Source organism: Tiliqua scincoides, chromosome 9, assembly GCF_035046505.1.
Source record: "Tiliqua scincoides isolate rTilSci1 chromosome 9, rTilSci1.hap2, whole genome shotgun sequence".
Classification (NCBI taxonomy): Eukaryota; Metazoa; Chordata; class Lepidosauria; order Squamata; family Scincidae; genus Tiliqua; species Tiliqua scincoides.
In genome coordinates, this window is record NC_089829.1 from 19,677,562 (window position 1) to 19,690,177 (window position 12,616).

General features: G+C 46.8%; 1 protein-coding gene across 1 annotated transcript in view; it reads left to right on the plus strand.

The window, feature by feature from the left end:
* The first annotated feature begins 2,362 nt into the window (after positions 1–2,362).
* The window catches only part of PEPD (peptidase D), a 183,662-nt gene continuing 173,408 nt past the window's right edge, over positions 2,363–12,616 (plus strand). Inside the window, exon 1 of the mRNA XM_066637314.1 lies at positions 2,363–2,403. Coding sequence (XP_066493411.1) covers positions 2,387–2,403 — 17 coding nt within the window. The 5' untranslated portion in view covers positions 2,363–2,386. The remainder of the gene's footprint in view (positions 2,404–12,616) is intronic.

The following is a 12,616-nucleotide window of genomic DNA, read 5'->3' on the forward strand; positions in this document are numbered from 1 at the left end:
ACATTAAAGAGGAGAAAGCAGTTCTGTATATTTGGCAGAGATTAAGCCACTTCCTCATATGAGCTCAGCAGCACGAGTTTGTTGTTGTCTCTTGGGTAGAGAATCTGCTTTTTTACAAAAACATTTCTCTTTAAATGGCTACTTAAAATGGACTTCATTTCTCTCCCTCTCTCCCCTTTATGCTGACGCAGTGTTTATTTTAAAGCCATTTTCGGAAGATTTACGGGTTGTTTGCTGGTTTCCCCTCCCTTTGGTTTATCAGTTTGATGGTTATTATTACGAAACATTTATTTGGCGAGGGTTCCTCCAAGGCTCTTTGCCATATCAGCACAATCGGAGAAGTGCAGTCCAAGATCCACTGCAATGTTGCAGAGGGAACAGGGCCTGGGAATACCAGGCCCTTTATGGCAGCAATTCTCAACTGGTGTACTGCTGCACATTTTTGTGTCATAAAAATTCTGCAGGTATCCCGAAGATGTTTGGAGCACAGTGGTTTGAAATCGCTGAAAAACTCTTAGATTACAATGGTTCCCAAAGTGGTGGGTTGTGACCCACCATTGGAAAACAAAACTGGGTTATTCTCCCTTAAGGCCAACCTTTTAACTTTAGGCTCCTGGACCTTTAACAATTGTGTAGACAAGGGAGTTTCAGCAGGTGCAGGTTGTCATCTCACAGATTCCCTGCTCTACACAATTGTTAAAGGTCCAGGAGCCCTAAAGTTGGAAGGTTGGCCACCTCTGATTTAAGATGTCACAACAAAGGAGGGGGGCTGCATCAGTTTCCTAACACAGCTTGATTCCAAAGCTAGTGCAGGACAGCAATAATGGGGTGTGGGGTGGGGTGAGAATTCTAGCAGTGACTATAATAATAACAGGTATTTATATACCGCCTTTCTTGGTCTTTATTCAAGGCGGTTTACATAGGCAGGCTTTATTAAATCCCTTATTAAATAGGGATTTTTACAATTTCAAAGAAGGTTCTTTCTTTCAAGAACAACTACATTCAAGGTGTTTCATTCCGATCTGGCTTCACATTCGGGCCTCCATCCTCCCACGCTCAGAGCAGATGGAATTGCTCGGCTTCAGCTTGTCAGCTGCTCCAAGGTCACACGGTGCCGGTGGCCTCAAACCGGCGACCTTGTGGATGTTATCTTCAGGCAGACAGAGGCTCTACCCTCTAGACCAGACCTCCTGCCCCAGACCAGACTACAGATGCCTTACTCTGTGAAATTCTGGAAACTACTGCCACACTTTCAGCGCAATTCTATGCACAACTAAGAAGGCAGTCCAATTGACAGCCCAGTGGTGTAGCTATAGCGGGTGCAAAGCGCTAAGATTTGCAGGAAGCCTCACTGCAGCATGCATGCAGCACCTTCCCCTCCCTTTCGTAGCCATTGGGGGGGGTAGCAAAATAGAAGTGTAGTACATGGAATGACTCCGAAGGGGAAGGCTGCTTGCACACCACGGTGAGACTCCTGCAAACTTACTGCTTTGCATCCCCTCTAACTGTGCCACTGTGACAGCCTGATCCTGGGCATATCTAACAGAGTAACAAGATAGTGCCTATACCTTTAACCATTGTATAGAAGAGGGAATCTTGGCAGGTGTAGCTTTTTAAACCCTTCCATGCTGAGCTGCACCTGCCAACATTCCCTCTTCTATACAGTAGTTAAAGGTATAGACACTCTCTCCTCCATTCTGTCTGGTCACCCTGATCTCTAAGAACATCAGAAGAGTCCAGCTGGATCAGGCCAAAGGCCCACCTAGTCCAGCTTCCTGAATTTCACAGTGGCCCACCAGATGCCTCAGGGGGCACACAGGATAACAAGAGACCTGCATCCTGGTGCCCTCCCTTGCCCCTGGTATTCTGCAGTTGCCTCCTTCTAAAACCAGGAGGTTGCACAGACCCATCACTGCTTGCAACCTGCGATGGGACTTTTTCTTCAGAAACCACTCCCACCCCCTTTTGAAGGCACCCAGGCCAGATACCATCACCACACCCTGTGGCAAGGAGTTCCACAGACTAATCACATGCTGGGTAGAGAAATGCATGCTTTTTGTCTGCACCCACTCTCCCAGCACTCAATTTTGGTGGCTGTCCACTGTGTCCACTGTCCACTCAGAAGGAAGTCCCAGTGAGTTCCATGTGGCTGACTCCCAGGAAAGCCTGCCTAGGATTGCAGCCTTGATTGCTTCCTTCCGCAGGTGCAAGAGAGGCTTGCAAGCCGGCTGCAGGAGGGAGGAGGACCAGCCCCAGGGCCTGGCAGCCTGCCAAGACGCGCCCCTGCAGCCAGGCCCCTCCTCCCATCTCTCCGCCTCCTCTTCTGAGAGGCTGCTGCTCGCATCACAGCGCCGCTCACATGACCCAGCGAGTCCAGCGAGGAAACATGGCTGCGTCCGTGGGGTAAGGAGGAAGAGGAGGAGGTACAGCTGCAGGCAGGGCAATGGGGGCAGGCGCGGCTCCTGCGCTGGCTGGCTCTCTCTCTCTAGAAACTGGTGCCAAGCAGGAGTACACGTGTAGGCACACATTTTGACGTGCGTGTACACACGTGTGTGCATGGAATTTTAGGGTGCCTGCATGACTCCTGCTCCTGGAGGCAGGCTGGTTCTCTTGAAACTGGTGTACACGTGTATCCAGCTCTGTAGGTACACAGTCTGATGTGCATGTACACCTGTGTGTGCATGGAATTCTAGGGAGCAAGTGTGACTCCTGCACCTAGAGGCAGGCTGGCTTTCTTGAAACTGGTGCCAAGCAGGTGTACACGTGTACCCAGGTCTGTAAGCATGCATTCTGACGTGCATGTGCACCTGTGTGTGTATGGAATTCCAGGGGGCAAGCATGGCTCCTGCACCTGGAGGTAGGCTGACTTTCTTGAAACTGGTGCCAAGCAGGAGTTCACATGTACCCAGGTCTGTAAGCACGCATTCTGATGTGCACGTACACCTGTGTGTGCATGGAATTCTAGGGGGCAAGCATGGCTCCTGCTTTGGGAAGAAGTCTGGCTTTCTCAAAACTGGTGCCAGGCAGAAGAACATGTGTTCACAGGTCTGTAAGCATGCATTCAGACGTAAATGTACATATGTGTCTGCATGGAATTCTAGGACACACTGCTTGCTTTCTCTTCTATCTCTAGGTATGACCTCTGAGCCAATCAGTATTGCTGAATGAGAGGTTGATGTTCTGTCCTAATTACTGTGTTTCTGGTTCCATAAGTACACAGTCACTGGGTTCCGAAGTTCTCTCAGGACAGGTCTGTTTTTGGGAAAGTGCCATGTTTATAGGACTGGGATGGTAGGTTTGTGGCAGAGAGCCTGCCTCACAGGATCCAGGTTCCGTCCCAACATGAAATGAAGTAGTGAGAAGAAAGGGAAGGGCTTAGCCTCTGTGGTACCCGAGCAGGCTTCAGACCAGTGGGGTTGAAAGTGCTGGGAAATAGAATTAAGCAAGACACCAGGAAGAATTTCCTAACTGGAAAAGGTTGACTGGCACTAGAACAACCTGCCTGTTGGAATTTTGGGACTCACCCTTGTTAGAAGAGGGTTTTCAGGCAGAAGCTGCACAGCCACCTGCCAGACCTGCACTGAGAAAAGGTTGATCTAGATCAGTGGTTCTCAACCAGTGGTATGCAATGCGGTGTTGGGTAGTATGCATAGAACTCACTGCTGGAATTGAGATTGCGATGTGAGCTTCCAATGGCAACAGGAAGCTAAAGTTGGTAGGCAGAGCTCTAGTGCATGGTTTTTTGAGCTCAAGAAAAAGCTTGCCTGCCTTGAGCCTCCTACTGACCTTGGAAGCTCCCATTGTGGCCTCCAAACATAGAAATAACTAGTGATGATGTCATTGCTACTTATCTCTGGTGGTACCTCTGAGGACAGTGTGACAGCAAGTGGTATGTCGGGAGGTAATGTAGAGTAATGCTGGACTGGATGACCTGTAAGGTCCTTTCCAACTTTTAACAGTCATATGGAATCAGATAGCAAATATTAGGAAAGAATTTCTGCGAGACTTGGGGGGGTGGGTGAGAGGAGCTGAAACCAGTCATGATAGGCAATATTGAGTAATTGAGCAGGTGGGCTGCCAGTCTGACTTGTTAGAGAAAACTTTTCTTTAGAAGTCAGTGCAGGGTTAGGCCAGCCTATTGTAGAGTAAATGAATACAACAGGCAGAGCAGTATGTTATAGTAGGTAGTGATCCTCAGTGTTCCTGGGCTTCATGTGTTGCTTCTGGGGACATGTCAGAGGTGACTTGCTAAACAAACTATTTGTATGAGAGTGAGAAGGTGTTCATTCCCTTTCAGTCCCTCTCCCAGCTCTCCCTCTAGTAATTGAGTGGGGAGCTTCTTACTGTTGTTGCAGATGCTTTTAACCATCTAGCACAGTGTTCTCAATGCTGCGTCCCCGACGTACCACTTGCCACTACAGTGTCCTCGGAGGTACCACCGGAAGTAACTGATGGTGACGGAGTTGCTTCTGGATTAGGAGACCACAACAGGAGCTTCCAAGGTCAGTAAGAGACTCGGGCGGGCATGTGAGCTTTTTCTTATGCTCGAAAACCACACACTGGAGCTCTGCCCACCAGCTTGAGCTTCCTATTGCTGTTGGAAGCTTCCATTGCAGTCCCACTGCCGGATGGTGGGTGCTGCGTGTACCACCCAACATCACTCGGCATACCAGCAGTGGTACACGTACCACCAGTTGAGAACCTTTGATCTAGCAATTAGTGAAAGTAGCACAATTGTTGTTGAGTTGCAGTTATGTGTAGTAAGATCATGGTATCTATAGATTAGGCTTTCTGTTAAACATTAGCTGAATCGTTTTTTTGTCTCAAAGTGGCATTATTGTAAGTTTACTGACTGCTTCAAACCACCTCTCTCCGTCAGAAGCCAGGGCAGAGTACAAGAATCTAATGTATGCGAGACAGAGGTCAGCCTTGTGAAATAACCAGAAATTTTCCCAGCAATCCTTGATGTCAGAACTGAATTCAGTGAATAACATAAGTGCCCTTATCTTCAACTATCAGAGGTGGGAGGGTGTGTGCTTTTGTGTAGGTGGGATAGGGCTGTGGGTTAGGGATAGTCTTCAAATGTAGGAGATCTTTGGTGTTAATGTTCTTGGTGTGCATGTGGTCAGGTTGGCAGGCTTAGCCTGTTGTGCCCTCCTAGTGTGCGTGTACAAGTGTGTGCTTCTCCTGTCCTCCAACAGCACCTTTGAAAAACTCCCTTGTTCCACCAGGCTTTTGAAGACTTCTGAAGACTTCTGCTCTTTGCCAATGCATTTGCTGTCTGTTAATGTGATGGTTTCACTGTCTCTTGTAATACTCTGAGCTGCCTTGGAGCCCTACAGTGAAGGGTGGGATAAAAATACAAAATGATGCACCCACCTCCATGTTGGTGCAATTTTGGCTTTTGTGCCTACATTGTCACCTTCCGCCTCCCTTGCTGCCTGCCTCTATGCTGGAACACTCTGCTGACTGCCTGGAGTGTCCAGTTGGGTATCTTAGGTGGTGGTACCACCTTACAGGATCAAAAGTGGGTGAGCCAGGTGCCTGCCACCATTTTGAATGTATTCAACCCTGACAGTGTTACAAGGAGGCAAAAGCAGAGGGCAAGCCTTCCTGGCGGTTCCGTGTTCATCTCTTTGGGTACACGGGGCCCACTCCAAGCCTTATAAGTCCATGAAGTTGAAGCACTGAACACCAGTGCATAGATCTACCTGTCCTCCCCCCACCTTTTCTGGTTGTGCCAGAATATCTTTAGGGACCCAATAGAAGCCAGTAGGAGAACCACTGGAAAGTCCAGTGCCTTGCAGTGTAGCCCTCTCCCCTTCAACTTCTCTAGAAGCGATGACTTTACACTTTGAGAATGAGGTGAAATTGGCAGAAATCCTAGGCCTGGATTGTTCAAACCAGGCGATTGAATTGTTTCAACCATCTGAGATGACAAGCTGCACCTACTGAAATTCCCTACTCTACACAATTGTTAATGGCCCAGGAGCTCTAAAAAGTTGAAAGGTTGGCTAACCTGGTTTAATAATAATAATAATAATAATAATATACAGTATTTATATACCGCCTTTCTTGGTCTTTATTCAAGACTTTATTCAAGGCGGTTTACACAGGCAGGCTTATTAAATCCACGCAGGGATTTTTACAAATTGAAAGAAGGTTCTCTCTTTCAAGAACCACCACATTCAAGCTGTTACACTCCGATCTGGTTTAACATTCTGGCCTCCATCCTCCCACGCTCCGAGCAGATGGAACAGCTCAGCTGCAGCTTGCCAGCTGCTTCAAGGTCGCACGGTGCCGGTGGCCTCGAACTGTCGACCTTGTGGATGTTAATCTTCAGGCAAATGGAGGCTCTACCCTCTAGACCAGACCTCCTGCCCCTAGTTTAAACCTAGACAGTTCATCTGTCATCGCTTTGGAGGTTGTGGCCGCGAATGGTGTCAGTTTAAGAGACTTACGAGTGGTGTTCATGACCTCCTTTCATCGAACTGCATGAGTTGCTTTGAAAATGTTCACAGTAGAAAAGCAAGTGACAAGACTTAAGAATTCCTTTGAAAAAAATCCTGTGATTCTGTCTTTGTCTCTCATGGGGGATGGATGACCTGGTCTGTTCACTCTGGTTGGAATGTTAAGAAGAAAAACCCCTCCTGTTATTGGGCAGAAAATTTTCTTTCTCTCTTAGAAGCAAAACCTTTGGCTTTTGATTAAGGGGATCTGAGTTTGTTCATTCCAAAACGTTTGCTGTAGCCAAAACATTGGACCTCAAAGCCCCTCTTTATTTCTCAGTCTGCAATGCAAGGCCAGAGGTGCACGGTGAAGTCCACCCTGTGGGGTTCACCAGAGAGTCTGGGCCAAGTGACTCGTCTTCTACAGGAACAGTCAGCAAGCGGAACATGATTCGTGGAAGAAAAGTTTCTGTGCATATGTGCATAGTTGAGATCATAGATTTTCCTTTGCAATCCACAGGGTGGACTTGCTTTGGTGTGACTGGAGCTTGTCTTGATAAGAATTCTTAGAGTGTTATATAACACCTTCTGTGTCATTCCAAATTTTTAATTCATCCTTGCAGCCTGGGTAAGTTGTATTGAGGGGGGGGGAAGGCAATGCGGAGAATGAGCAGCTTCAGCCAAGAACTTCTTGCTTAACTTATGCTACGTTTTAAAGGTGCAATCTGTGAGTGCTGCTCTGCTGCCCTTCTTGTTGGCAGCTCTGGCGAAAGAAAGCTGTGGATAGAGTCCTGTACTCAGCAGAGACTTCCATTAAACCACAGGAAGCTATGTCTTCTTGGGTGTAAAAATAATTCCTGAAAGAAGAGCACCCTGCCCCTTGGATTGCCCAATTGCTCATGAGTCATGGCTCATTCCAGAGGTTTCAGGTGCAGTTCCCTGTTTCCAGTTGAGCAGGGGTATGTGTATCAAGTGCCATAGAAATACTGGAGAGGTCAAGGGAGTCTCCCTTCATGGTCCTCCCCACCCAAACAGGAGCAGGAAGCTTAGATTTGGCATCACTTTCATTGTCTTTTCTTCCTGTGTGCTTTGTCCTGGGAATTTGTCCAAGAAAGCTCTTTTTTCTTTTGGTATGTCAGGGAAAGAACATGGCCGCCTCATACTTTGGAACAGGGGTGACCAAACATTTTGGCAGGAGGGCCACATCAGCTCTCTGACACTGTGTCGGGGGCTGGGAAAAAATAATTAATTTACATTTAAAATTTGAATAAATTTACATAAATGAATTTATTAGAGATGGAACTTATATGAAAGAATGAAGGTCTTGCAGTAGCTCAAGGCCTATAAAAGGCCTTGCACAAAGCAAGGCTGACCTTTCCTTCGATGCCACTGCTCCATCACAGATATGAAACAGCAAGCAGTGGAAAGAACCCTCATCCCACAGCTCACACAAGCAGTCAAACGGTCTCCCTCAGACTGAGAGCAGCTGTGTCAGGCCAGCATGGGCTCCAGCAAGTCTCTAGAGGGCCAGAGGCTCATTGGAGACTGGGGGCTCCCTGCAGGCCGGATTGGAAGCTCCCGAGGGCTGCAAGTGGCCCCAGGGCCGGGGTTTGGGCACCCTGCTTTGGAAGAAGCTTAGAGGGGAACTGGATTAGATATGGCAAGATTAAGAGCCTGGGTGTCATGCACACTGTCTGCATACAACAGTGGTTCCCAATCTGTACATGAAGGTTGGGAATGCTGTAAGTATTTGCAGGCAGCGGGTGATGTCCTGATGGCAAAAAGGGTTTTTTTTTTACGTACACCATGCAGGGTGCCTTTTGCCACCTCTGTGGGCCTCTCCTCTGCTCAAAACAACTCCCTGCTACAATTGCAAAGCTCTTCTGATTTTAGCAGAGAGTCGATTGGAGCAGTGGGGAGGCCAGTAGTGGGGGCTAGGGGCCCCCCACCCCTCTGGATGACCAGTGCTACCCCCAGGTACTTAAAAAAAATCCTTTCTTGCCATCACAATGCAGTTCTTTAAATGAAGTGCTGTTGATGCTATCACCGCTGTAGTCGCACCCCTTAAGGGGGAATGTGGTTTTTCTGGTCTCCCTGGTGGACTGGGAACTACTGGGATAAAGTGTGCATTTGATTTTTGCTCTGTACACACAGTTTTTGACATGTAACGTTCAACAAGCATGTAGCAGTACATGTGACTCATCTTTCATTAGAGCCCTGTGTGGATGTTTTGGAACTATGTGTAGAACTACGTGCTTGGGAAAGGCAGGAAGATTAAGCTTCTGAGTCCCATTCCATCCCCACAGCATTGGTCTGTAGTTGGGACCCAGTCCCTAATCACAGGAAGACTCTCTGTGTTTGTCACTGCATCGGCTAAATTTGTCAGCAGTGGCGAATTTCGAACTGCAGAAGCTCATCACTACAGTGCTGCTGTAGGCACACCCTACAAAGACTATATGGCAATGTCACAAATAAACTTGAAATGCCTTCATTGGAGTGTGTTTTCTTTCCATTGAAATCTACTTTGAAACCTATTGTGCTTCATTTAAAGAATTTCAAGCAAGGGCTCTTGGAGTAGGTTGTAATCATTTTTTAAAATGGGATTACAAAAAAAGTCCTCGATACATATGAAAAGTAGTTTTGAGAACTAGTCATGCATGTTTAGTCAAAAGCTTCCACTCTGTTCAACAGGACTTACTCTCAAGTAAAGTAGGATAGGAAGTAGCCCTTAATGTAACATGGGCTACCTGTTACAGAAGTTACAAAAGAAGTTTCAAAGACAGCACCTGAGTACTCCTGGTGATGATGGCACTAGTTCTGCTGTAGGAGAAGTCCTGGAGTTCCACTCCCCCCTCAGCTGTACGTGAGCTCATGTGGAACAGAGGTGTATGGTTATGGAGCAGTGGGCTTGGGGATTGCCACCATGCACTTGCTCTCCCTCCCCTCCCAAAACCTATGTGAACCTATACAGTTATAAATCATTCACTTAGGGCTATAGCTGATGGAGCTGGGCACTGGGTTGACTTTTAAAATATATGATACAGTGGTTCAGATACCTGTATGTGTATACAACAAATAGTCCTAAGGTTAAGGTGTGTTAGACTTGTCCTAACCTTAAGGTCCTAAGGTTAAAGGGTGTTAGACTTGTGGACAGCCTGATTTTTTTTTTAGCTATCATGCCCAGTCAGGTCTTCGGACTGGCTTATTGCCTTTTCCCCCCTCTCCTCCACTTCCTTCCTCAAAGGTATAGCTGCAAAAAGGAGATTTAACTACCTTAAAAGCCCCCCCCCCCATTTTTTGCATTCTATAGGCAGGGTGATTAGACATTTATAATCCAGGCTTTTCTTTTTGCAGCCCTTGCAAAGACGGTTGCCAACTCTTTTTTGATTGCTCTTTGTTCCTGTGCCTTTGCTAACAGGCTGCCCTATAGCAATTAAGCTGTTGATTATTTTCCTACCTCTTTGTTCTTGTCACAAAGAACTTAACACAGCCTAACAGATAGAAATTAGGCAAGTGAACAGGATCAGGGATGGAAAAACCCTGTTGGCTCCCCTCACTGGAAACCTGATTGCTTCAGGCTGTAAGCTAGGACAATAGCTTTCCGTTGTTTGCTTTCAGCAGATGGTGCTGGTCAGCTGATGTGCTTTTAAAGGATGAGTCCCTCTTTTTCATGACCTCCCCTCCAAGAGCTCATGGCAGCATAGTGTATAGCAGTGGTCTTCAACCTTTTTTGTGCTGCTACCCCAATAAGTAGTTGAAGTGTGAGACTGGGGACCCACTGGCGATCCCCCCCCTCCCAGGACCTAATCTGCCCCATTGGTGCCCACTGCCTGCCCCATTCCTCCTTGCATCTGCCCAAAAATCCTGTGTGGTAGCAGACTGAGGAGGGCTGACCTTACGCACTGTAGGGCAAGACAGCAAGAAGAGATTGTACTGGACTATATCAAGAACTCAGTTTTGTTAGGCAGGACCATTATAGGATTGAATCCAAGCCCTCTCTTGCATAAGCTTTGAAAGGTTCCATGGCCCCCTCCCCCCCAAAGAGGCTTTGCAACCCCAGTGGGGTTCCAATCCACAGGTTGAAGAACACTGGTGTTCTTCCTGGAGGTTAAACCATATTCTCTTCACATCCTTTACTTACACAGCACGCTTGTAAGGTAGGCTATTCTAAGAGAGTGTGACTGAGCAAGAAATTGAGCCTGATTTTGGGGTCAGCACCCTAGTTCAGAGATCCCCAGCCTGCAGGCCACATCCAGCCCCATCCCATTTTGATCACCCTCTCAGTTCAGTACCATCATAACAGTGTGTCCCGTCCCCCCCCACCACACACCTTTCTTCACTTGCTGGATGAGAGCCCAGCTAAGACAGAGGCACAGCAAATGATCCTGTTGCCAGTATTGCCTAATTGGCCTACTCCAGCCCCCTATAAGGCTCTCTGGCAGCTGAATGTTTGAGGACTCCTGCCTGAGCCCTTACCCCACACTGACTCCTCAGTAAGTCTCAAGTTCTCCTATTCTCTCTCATTGCTGTTCTGATTCAGACTGTGCTGCCAATGGTCAGGCAGTGCTCCTATTTCTATAAGTAATGCTGCAGTCCTACCTTGGAGTAAGCCTCTTAAAATGAACCTACAATTGCAGTGCTTCCTAAGCACTGGGACCCAGTTTTAAAAATGACTATTGTGGCCCATTAGACAAAAAAAGATATAAAAAGAAACATTTTATTACTAATAATTAATAAATTATTAATTAATAATTGGGGTCCTGTGTTCCCGAGGCTGGTACAGACCTTACATATAGTATGTGTGTGTGACATTTCCTATACTCTCCCTAGAAATGGAGTTCAAGGACTGTTCCCCCAAACCTTTGCAGTCATTCTAGGGTACCCAAGGCTGAACTGGAGAGCAAGATGTGCAGTTAGAGACTTCCAAGGCAAGCAGATGGCTGATACTGTGTTCACACGTGATCTATGCCAATGCAATTACTAGAGAAAATTGAAAAATGTGACATTTTAATTTGGGAGTATGAAGATTATACCACACGTTAACATTTCATTTATTTTCTTTTGCAAACCAGGCAAGGGTGCTTGCAAAGGTTTTTGTTTGTTTCAAACAATTTTTGCAACCCACCAAAATTGGCTCGCACCCCACTGGTGGGTACAGTGTTTGGGAAACACTGTACTACTGATAGATATGCGAAGGGTTGCGCTCTCAGTCTAGTCATAATATGTGTCTTGCACCTGTAGCAGGAAGGCAAATGTTTAAGCTGGTTTTATAGCAGGGTGCAGTAGCAGTGCTTAAACCAGTTCGTGGAAATAAGTAAATTCAGAACCGCTAATCCAACACAAGGTTCGAAAGCAATGATCGTGAGGCTGAGCCCCGATGGATTTTGTTAGATTCTCTCTGTAAGGTAGTCTTCTTGCATAGTGAATAGACCTACATATGACCTGGTTGTGGTAACCATGAATTACTCTTACCTACAACTAAAAAGAATCCGTGACCATGCATTTCAGAATTGTATCATTTTAGACACGTGGTGAATTTCAGTTTGATGCACTACATTCACCAGGATACAGAGCAAAATGACCTACTGGGAGACTTAACATTGCAGTCCTTTAAACACTGATTTGGAAACCCTTCCCATTGATCAGAATGGACTGACTTTGGAATAAACATACATTTGGGCAGTAAATGTCCAGAATTTCCTAGAGACAAGGGCTGGTGGCTACAGGTCTGAATGACGTGTTTTCCATGAAATGGAGAGTATATCTTTGTGCTGGATATTTGGTAGAGTTGTAGCCATTCATAAGTTGAGAACACAGCAGAGTTCAGGTAGTTGGAATTCAGCATCACCCATGTTAGTTCTCTGGATGGCATCTCCTGGTGCCTGGTCTCTGGATGCAGCAAAGGTGATGAAGCAGTAAAGCTTAGGTGCCAAGAGACTCTTCATTGTCTTCACTGCAATGCTTATAGCCCCTTGGAATCTGCTGGTCCCAGAGTCTAGATCAGGGGTCAGCAACCTTCTCCTGCACGGACCAGACTTTAGATCTGTCTATAGTAAGAACGCATGCGCATTTGGTACGCATGCATAAACTCAGTTAGAGCTAAGAAAACAGGGGCAAGGTGTGGAGAGACACATGGCTAGACTGAGAATGATGCTGAAAGAAAGCTT